This window comes from Lupinus angustifolius, chromosome LG20 (assembly GCF_001865875.1).
Source record: "Lupinus angustifolius cultivar Tanjil chromosome LG20, LupAngTanjil_v1.0, whole genome shotgun sequence".
NCBI classification, from domain to species: Eukaryota; Viridiplantae; Streptophyta; class Magnoliopsida; order Fabales; family Fabaceae; genus Lupinus; species Lupinus angustifolius.
In genome coordinates this window covers 20646646-20657588 of record NC_032028.1, presented here as the reverse complement: position 1 = coordinate 20657588, position 10943 = coordinate 20646646, and the positions used below count along the sequence as shown (strand labels likewise).

The window sequence follows — 10943 nt, the reverse complement described above, 5'->3', positions numbered from 1 at the left end:
CTTTTGCAAATTGTGCTTTAATTTAGAGATTAATAGAAGTGTTAAGTGTTGATTCCTTTTGTTTGTTTTTTATTTATTATGATGGTTAATGGTTTAGGTTCTTTTATTCAATTATATAAATCCATGCGTGCACGCTGACACAGAAACATTAAAGCTAAAAACACTACAAGGACAAAAAGTAAGGTGGTTGTTTTGTTAAACTTTGATAGGTTATATGGTTTAAAGTTTAAGTTGTTTGAGAGTTTTTTTTATATGATGAAGTGTATCTCCTTATGTTCTTTGATTAATGAATTAATCTTTTTTGTAATGTGTGATTATCCCTCTTAATAAATTTTATTTCTAGAAATCGAATCTTTCATCTTTTGATCTATTTTAGAAAGTTTTGATTAAGGAATTAATCATTTTTGGGATGTGTGGTTGTCCCTCCTAAAAAACGTCGTTCACAGAAATCGAATCATTCACCTTTTTGGTCTATTTGAGAATCTAATAAAGTTTTATACCACTAGAGAACTTGTTTGAGAGTTTAATCAAGTGGCTATAGCTTTAATACATAAAAATTATAATTAACAATAATTATGTTAAAATGTAACCATCTTGTGGGTGCTCTACAAGATCAAAGTGGGAGGCAAAAGAGGTCCCATTACAGGCATAGAGTTTTCTTTCTTGGGAAGCAATTCTGTGGAATACAACAAAATTATTTTTTTAGTACTAATGTTGCATTTTGCTTGTTTTGTTTCTAAACTCCAAATATCCTTCCAAACCTATTTTGAATGAAGAGTGTAGAAGAAGGAACATGTAAGTTATACATCCAATTTTCATTTTTTGTGTATATCATTCATCAACTTGTCACACCCTACCATAGTTGATAAGATCGAGATCTTAGGTAAGATTGAAGGGATAGATGAAAACCTAAAACGTGTGATTATAACATGGATCGTAATCCTACTAAATATTGAATGTTTTATATATATACATACACACAAAATAATAAAAACTTCAGTTTTCTCCATTGTTATAAATAACAAAATTAACAAGGAGAACTTGATAAAACTTAAACATCAAAATATATATGCATATTAAAGTATTAGGTCTCACATAATTGCAAAACTAACATGTTAATACAATCAACTAAAGTGTTTGGCAACAAAAAACACCAACAAGTATCAGAACCTAATATCTAAATTAATAAATCAAATCAGGCACAGGGATATCAAAATAATCATCTTCGTTGAGCTCTTCATCTTCATTAATCTCATCAAGTGGCTCATCGGCATGTACTTCCGTGTTGTCATATACATTAAGCATAATTTGTTCTAAGAAGAGAGAGAAATGATAGTTTAAATATGTGATTGAGCAGGTATATAATAGTAGCAAAAACATTGTTCCTAAAAACATATTCCTTTATGTTCATATCTATTTATCTCATTTTTATTTTAATTCCTATTAATTTGTCGCATTTAGTAGTTTAAGAGTATATTAACGATAAATTTTCTAGTTTATCTTTAATTAATGGAAAATAATGTATTCTCCTAGTAATCCTCCTACTTATAAAAAGTTACATAAGACATAAGATGATACTTTATTTATTAATAATTGGTTTATAAGTGACATATATCACTTTCTTGTGGACAAGAGAATTAGTAGGAGGATTTAGTATTACTCTTAATTAATACTCTCTTGACTTAGATAGGTAATGAAAAGACATTAATAAATGATTATAGGAAAATAAATAACATAGAAAAAACACAATAGTTATAATAAATATTACCAAATTCATCACTTTTTATGAAACATGTTTGAGACATATAAATTGGACTGAGAGAGGAGAACACAAATGTAATGAACTAAAGTAGAATAAGAATAAAATCATAAATAGATTCGAATCCAATATATATCCTAACTAAACATGCAACTTGCCCCATAATGAAGTATAAACTATTGATAAATTATAAGAGAAAATATCATTACTGTTTGGAAAAGCAATCAGAAGGTACACACAAAATCCTCCTACTTTTTATGTCTCATTTATGTACCAATTCAATTAAAAATTTACATCTAAGTAAAAAGAAAAACCACAGTAACAGAAAATAATATTTTATATTATTTGGTGAAATGTCATTAGTTTGAGATATAAGAACAAATTTTTGTTGAGACATATGATCATTTTCCGTTAGAACATGAGAGTGGATCCCACTTATTTTTATTATTGAAGGGAGGAAACCATATAATATCATTATCAGTATTCAGTAATAAAATTCTCTATTTGCATGAATTCCAACTCAAAATTTATTGTTGTTAGCATTGTAGTAAAGTCCTAGTAGTTTTATTTTATTATTAGGGCTGATATTATCTATTTTACTACACGTACACTCAAAGTTATTGTTGTTATTTTATTATTTATTAAAGAGATCTCTTAGTAAGATAATAAAGTTAGATGATAAGATAGTTAATAAGTGTAAAATGGAAGAGTTGTAAACCATAAATTATATTGCTCTAGTTCCCTTTGAATAAAACCTCATTTAAAAGAAAAATATTTTTAGAAAATATATACATTCGTACTATGAAAATAACTATAATTACAATACTATAATCTTAATCATGGTTGTTGACTTCAAAGTAAAAAATAGTATATAATAACTCATTTTCTAGAAATGATAAATATATATGAAAATTTATTTTTAGCAAAATATAATAATAGTTTACAAGTGTTCTATAAACTGTCATTTGTAACAATTTACATGTGTTTTATAAACTATATAGATAACAATTTTATAAGTATTTTATAAACTATCATAAACAACCGTTTTATCTATTACCAATAATAGCCACGGTAAAACACCATAGTCTTTGCAAAGTAAATAAGTTGTTGCCTATATATGTCAATTATAAAAGCAAGATTTTTGTGCAATATTGTCTTATATCAAAAAAATGTTGCCAATGACAATGTTTTAGACTACCACAATTATAAAATTATTCTCTATAACAAAGACAATAATTTTTTAATATTAAACCATAGTTTTAAAATGTTGTCTTTAAGTTAAAAATGTTATAGCCCTTTGTATATAGTGTATAGATAAAGGTTGATATCTAGAATATGGATCAATAGTTATGCTAAATATACATGTAAAGTTCTAATTTTATTTTATCTAACATGCTACTTTGAATGGATCTACTTCCAGTTTTTGTACACAATATAAAGATAAAAACTATCTTCCTAAGACTAATAATAGGATGCTAGTAACCATCTATCAACAATATTATAAAATTGTTTTACGAAAATTGATAAACAAGAGAATAAAGTAAACACTAAATTCTACATATTTCATTAATTTTTAGAGTAAATTACACTGATGCTCCTGAGTTTTAGTGAAATTACACAAACTACCCCTCATTTTTCTACACCTACACAAACCTCCCCTATTTTTAAACTATCATTACAATGACCACCCCTGCATAAGAAAGAAGTGTAATCTTTTAAACAAAAAATGTGATAAATGCAATTAAGTTAAACAAAACATGATATATTGTGTAGACAAGTCTAAATAATATACAAATCAATGTATCTTTATTATTTTTTGTTACAAAATGCATCAACAATTCTAAAGAAATATTGTTTAAATCGCTCTTATAATATAGTGTAACGAACCAAAAATAATAAAGAAATATTGACTCATATATTATTTGGACGTATCTCCACAATATATGATGTTTTGTTTAACTTAGTTGCGTTTATCATATTTTTTGTTTAAAAGATTAGACTTATTTCTTATGCAGGGGTGGTCAATGTAGTGAAAGTTAAAAAATAGGGGAGGTTTGTGTAGGTATAGAAAAGTGAGGGGTGGTTTGTGTAATTTCACTAGGAGAGGTTTGTGTATGTGTAAAAAAGTGAGGAGTGAATTGTGTATGTGTAAAAAAGTGAGGAGTGAATTGTGTAATTTCTCTAAAACTCAGGGGATGTCAATATAATTTACTCTAATTTTTATTATAGATGAACAATATACTCTTTAAAAAATTAAAAACAAATCCTAAAATGATAGTAACCATACGAATATCATCATCTAAACATTCTAAACATATTCATGTAATACTAATATTTAATTAAATCTAAATAATTAATTATCACATCCTATCTTATTCCTTTTTTAATGCACCTCACAACAAGCATCTTATCACCCACTTACCATTAATTACTAAACAATAACACTCAAACTATTTTTTTCTAGAAATAAATTTATTTTTATCACCGCTAATAAATTATATGTACATATTTCATAATAATAAACCAGTACAAATCTATAATATTAAATGTATCCAATTAAAAAATTACGACTTGACATATTCGATAGTGTCTATGTAAAAAATTAAAAGCATGCAATTATTTATGAATATCAATCTAAATGAAGATTTTAAAACCTTTTCTCTGAATGAATCAGATATGCATTAATCAGGCTAAGTTAAAAAGGAAATAATATCTATTCATACAACTGTATATATTCTTATTCCTATATGATAACCCAAGACATGCACGTAATCACCCACCTGGAAATATTTAATTGGAGACATTGATGATAAAAAAATATTTTATTTTATTTTATTTTAGAACTTTTGTCTTAAAATTGAAGCTTAAGATTTTAGAATGTCGGCATCATTAATTGAAATCCATAGTTGGTGCATCCATTATTATAAACATAACATGTGGAAATTAGTTATGATGTTATACACTCTAACCAGAATGAGAAAATGAGCTATATGATATTTGTTTTTTTAAAATAGACCATTCTACTAACAATAAATTGGTCTAGTGATATAAGGTCTTGGTAGATCCTTATGATGACCAAAAGATCAAGGGTTCGATTTCTATGAACGATACTTGTTGGAGAGGCAACCATATATCTAAAATAGATTAATTACTTACCTAAAAGGTGAGGGAATACCCGAACTCTACATTTTAGCTACAAGTGGCTAATGTTAGCCCATACCAATGAGGAATGGATATTAGATGCATATGGCAACAAAAGGGAGGGACTACATTTATAAATGAGGATGTTTGCATCTCCTCCCCTCAAACATGTGGGGTTCCAAGGTAACTATTATCTTTTTTATATATAGAAAAATCTTATTATCTTGGGATGTTATTAGAGAATATGTTACTTTTAAATTATTCAAACCTAAGTAAAGTAATACTTAGTTGTTAATAGAGAAATTTTTAAACATAAGAAAATTTTAAAAACAGAATAGCAGATAATTAGATGTTAAACTTGTACAATCAAACAGATCAGACATCACCAATAATGTATTGATCTAATAGTGTAAGACTCATTAGATCACTAGCTAGATGAAAATGTTAGAAGCTTAATTTCTGATATACTTGTTGTAAAAACAGTCACACAAAAATTATTTCATTCTTTATGGCAACAAAAAAAACATTGATGACAACTATTTCAGTTTAACTTGAGCTTTCTTGTCCTATGATGTGTATTTTGAATGAAATGTGTAATTTTTGTTGTTGGCATGTCTCCAATCCAAAATTAGGGAACATTTGTGAAAAATGGGCTAAAACAATAGAGAAAGACCATAGTAAGTTATATGATACCTTAATTCAAAACTTCAAAATATTAGTTTGTGAATCTACCTATAAAACTTTTAAATTATCCAAACTTAACTAACTTTGTACTTAATGAAACACATTTCACTCCAACTGATTTTAAGTGACTACAAAATGAAGCTAACTTATAAAGATGACTAACTAAAAAGAAAGGGACAAAATAACAAGAAATTGTGCTTCTTTGGTGTCTAAATGGTTTACAATTATCATATTAAATATGTGTAATAATACAGTTAATGAAAGGATGGTTTTTTAATTTAGAAGAACAACCGACCTAATAACCAATTTATTCAATTTGTGTTAGTTCCACCAATCAAGGAAAGTTCTTCCTAAGCACCCATTATTCATATAAGAGGATCTTGTATTCCAAAATAAATATATCATTATGTTCCTAACCAATTATCTTTAAATAATATAAAATTGTTATTTTATATTTTTAAATTTTTTCTTTTCGATTAACTGACATTTTTTCTAGACTAGATATGAAATTAGGAGTGACCCTACCCATGTGCCTTAGCCATTCACAAATTCAGCAGAAAAGACAAATACCCATGTTGTCTTCCATAACATGTGTTCATACATAACTTATTAGCATTCTTGTTCCTTCAAGTCTTACTTTTTTGCAACACAAAGTGGGCTTATATTTTATTTTATTATCATGTTTTCATTGTCCTTTTGCAAACTTTCTACTATTATATAACAGCTTACCCACATAAACTTCTCTTCAATTTAAGTTCTTCTAAGAGAGAGAGAGAAATAAAAGAGTTTGAGAGAAGAAAAATAGAGGCTAGCAAAAAATAAAATAAAAATGTTGAAGTTGAAGTCAAAGAGGTTCTTCAGAAGCAGCTCCAAGCATGGAAATGGAAACAAAGCAACACCAACAATAGATAATGATTGTAGTGAAATCAAATGGGAACTTAGGCCTGGTGGTATGCTAGTTCAGAAAAGGGAGAGTATTAGTTCAGGAGAGGGAATGATTGCAATTAGAGTGTCAACTATGTCACAATTGCATGAAATTTCCATTGAGGCCACTTCAACTTTTGGTAATTCTCAACCCATCTTATTATTTTTTTCGTCAGTATTTTAAATTGTGGTCGGAGTTCTGATTGTATTAACTTTATTGTAATTGCCGATAATTATGAGAAAATATAAATTAAACAATATGATCATGATATGGTAGCAAAGTGTTTCAAAACCAAAATATTACGAACAATTATGGAGTGTGTTAAATTTCCATCACAAAAACAATTGGTGGTGACGAAAGTAGCCCAAAAAGATGCATAAGTTATATCATAGAGAACAGAAGTCTTGTATGGAACTTCTGATACCTGATGTCTTAAGATTCATTTCAAAACCAAAACTAGAGTCCAACTTTTATCTGATTATGAGTCAGAAAGAATCGTTCATCCTACTCGTTAATTTTGAGACAGATGAATTTATAACTATAATCAAAATAGCTTTTGCTAATCCCAAAAAATTATTTTCTTATCCTACCCATGAATAAGTTATTTATGATCCAAAAGTTTGGTTGTTATGCATTATGGACATAATCCTCAAGTGGGTATTTGACAAAATTTGAAACTTTGTAGGAGAATTGAAAATGATACTATCACTTATTACAAGGTTGGAGCCAAGAGAGCAGAGGCTTTTGTTCAAAGGTAAAGAGAGAGATGACAATGAATTCCTTCACATGATTGGTGTTAGAGACAAGGACAAGGTTCTATTGCTAGAGGATCCAGCTATCAAAGAAAAGAAGCTTCTTAGCATGTTAAGAGACCAACCCATTAACAATCTTTGTTGCACCACCATCATTGTATGACTTTAATTTATCAAACTTAGTACTAATTGTAAACTAAGGGAAAGTGAAGGAAGTTTAATGTAATGATAGGCCTTTCTTCCCTTTTATCGTTGAGAAAAGACAATGTATGAGTTTTATACAATATCATTGCATTATCTATTATTTATATTTTGTAATACAGATAAATGTTGGATGATGTAATGATTATATATAAATCTTTCATTGACGGTGCTTAGATATTACGATTTTAATGTTTGTTGTAGAATATAAACTTAATTACTAATATGTAAATATGTACTTTTATGGTGCTTGGAGGCTTCAAGCCTACTTTGAATTAAATTATGTGTAAGCTAATGGAATTCCATATCATTTTGCAAAGTGTGATCTATTAATAAGTGTTGATTCCTTTTATTTTTGTTATGATGATGTTTATGTCCTTTTATTCAATTATATAAATCCATGCGTGCACGCCTACACAAAAATATAAATACAAAAAGGACTAAGGTTAGGACAACATAATGAGAAAATTGGTAGATTATGTGCTTTAAAGTTCAAGTAGTTTGGGCCAAAGTGGTAGTTCAATCAAGTTCCTATAGTTTTAATAATAATAAATTATGTGTTTTATTGTTTTTGAGTTCAATCAAGATTATAATCTTGTGCTCTAGAAGAGCTCAAAGTGGGAGGCAAAAGAGGTTCCATTACAAGCAAAAAAGGCTCACTTTCTTGGGAAGCAACTTCATTGGAATTCAGCATTATCTCTTTTTTAGTACTTATAGTGCATTTTGTTTGTTCTATTTCTAGATTCAAATTTCAAAATATCCTTCCAAACCTAGTTTGAATGAAGAGTGGATAAGGATGAAGTTGTACATCCATTTTTAGTTTTATCCTTTCCAAAGCTATATCAAATAGCTTTGGATAAAGAAGTCAAAATAAGCCACTCAAGTGAATAGAGAAATGGATAGTGGAGTTAGAAATTTCAATGGGTAAGAAACATCTATAGTGGGAACAAAGAGAAGTTGAATATTTATGCAAAATCTTAGGGTCAATAATGTCTAAATAAGATGGACTTGATACATGGATTTCGACCCATGATAAGGGAAATCTCTATACGTTTAAGAATGCTTATCAAACACTCTAGCAAATGGAAGGAAATAGTGACAATAATATCTATAAAAAAAACTATGGTCAAAGTTATGCCTTGCATGGAAGATCATCATGAATGACATCCTTACAAAATTAATTTTAAAAAGAAAAAGTGTTTTAGATCCTAACGTTCCAACAACATGTGCTTTGTGTGGATACATAAATGAACCCATAAATCTATGTTTTTTTCTCATATCCAAAGTCTTATAATATGTGGCAAAAATCATAATCATAACTCGAGTTTTAATTCTATACTCTATAAAGATGTGAAGATTCATTTTCTAAATCACGAAGACTTGATTCAACGGGTAAAAAGGAAGAATCAAATGTCCATTTTTGTATGATTTATAATCATCTTGATTATATGTTATGCAAGAAACAAATTACTTTTAAAAGATTTAATTGGCTAGTCTTGCAAAAGATTAATAGAAAAGCTCCACTATTATTTTCTGGAAAAAACAATTGCATTAAATAATTGATAGGGATATGTTCAAATCAACAAATATTGACTTGCAGATAATAAAACTTAAAAAATGTAAATACTTGAATAATATCAATTCAATTACCTTATATTTCAAAGTGTCCAAATTTTTAAATGAGTTATTATCATTACATAATAAGTATTATTATTAATATCAATTAATTAGGAGTTTAAAAAATATAATAGATACCTTGGAACCGACATGCTTGTCGGCAAAAAATGCAAACATCCCCAATTATAGAAGTTGTTCCCATATTTTTCGCCATATGCATATCTAATATTCATCCCCTTTGGTATGGTTCACATCTTGTAGATAAAGGAAGACTTGTCTAATTTTTAAAAGCAAACATTATATAATTTAATTTTTCAAGAATTAGTTTTCACATGCCATGTTTATAATAGATGATGCATCAACTATGTATTTCGACCAATGATATATAGTGACATTCTAAATCTTAAGTTTAAATTCTAAGAATTGTGAATACCCAGTTTTGCCCATCTTGTTTATATGTTGGATAGTGAGTGCTTAAGAACAAACTTATTTAATTAATGAAACTAACACAGATTGAATCAATCGGCTATTAGGTCAGTTGCTCTTCTAAATTTAAATGAATTCTTTCCTCAATCATATTATTATAAGAATTATATTTTTCAATCAATTATAACAGGTGACACATAGAGGAGATTACTTAAAAAATGTACTTCATATCCTAGTTATCAATTTCATGAATATCTAATGATTCAGATTTATTGACTAAATCAAATCACATGAATCATTATATTTTCATAAAATGAATGACTAAAATATGGATTAGGTTTTATTAACTTACTCTTGTAATAAATGGATCTTTTTCGAAGTGATGTTTTTAAACAAAACATATATTTTTAATACTTTTAAGATGCGTTCAAACATGTGCCGATAAGCCATTAAACGACCCTTACCAGTTACCACCACGTAAAAGGCATTTATAACAGAAGTAATTTTTAATGACACTTGATATATATTAGTTATTAAAATCTAACTATAAATATCTAACACGAAGACAGTTTGGCCGAGTGGTCTAAGGCGCCAGATTTAGGCTCTGGTCCGAAAGGGCGTGGGTTCAAATCCCACAGCTGTCACTTTTTTTGGTTTAATAAATTTTGCACAAAATATCAAGGAGTGTAATATTTTTAAACTATCGGTGCAAGAATTTATACACAGTTGTTACATTATTCATCATTTATTTTTTATTATCATTGTTTTTCAAATAAATATACATTGACAGTGCAAAATGTATAATATTTTTATACTATCGGTGCAAAAACTTATACACAGTTAAAAAAATCATTCACTATTTATTTTCAATTATCATTGACTCTTCAAATAGATATACATTGACGGTGCAAAATATATATACCGACAATGTGAAATCTATATACTGACATTATAAAATGTATACATTGATTTGTTAAAGAGAAAAATATATACACTAATATTGTAAAATTTTTGCACAGTATCGTCTATCATTCATCGTAGATTTTCAATCATCATTAATTATTCAAAAAACTAATAATAAAAATGATATATTAATTGTCTATTTTTACATAGACAATACATAAATATTGTGAAATATGTGATAAATGATTTTATTTAAAAAAGCATTTTTGTGTTATGTATACAGGGTGTTGTTGATATTATATCAATTAAACTCAAGTACTAAGGTATATACTTGGGAATTAAAAAATATATACTAATTTGAGGACACTCCCTCAAACTCTAAACTAAAACCCTCCATAATAATTTGAGGACACTTCCTTCATGTAATGTAAGATTCCCTCAAAACACTTTACTAAGGAAGAGATCCTAACTCTTCAATACATTTTCTTATAAATATATTAATATTTTAAAAGTAGTGTCAACAAAATAAACAATG

At 27.7% G+C, this 10943-nt stretch overlaps 1 protein-coding gene and 1 non-coding gene across 2 annotated transcripts; both read left to right on the top strand.

The window, feature by feature from the left end:
- LOC109335245 (BAG family molecular chaperone regulator 2-like) lies at positions 6119-7518 on the top strand. The gene is made up of 2 exons (XM_019571361.1): positions 6119-6648; positions 7195-7518. The coding sequence occupies exons 1-2, from the start codon at positions 6414-6416 to the stop codon at positions 7422-7424; spliced, it is 465 nt and encodes a 154-aa protein (XP_019426906.1). The 5' UTR covers positions 6119-6413; the 3' UTR covers positions 7425-7518.
- On the top strand, positions 10070-10149 carry TRNAL-UAG. Its single transcript has one exon. It is a non-coding gene; the product is annotated as a tRNA-Leu (tRNA).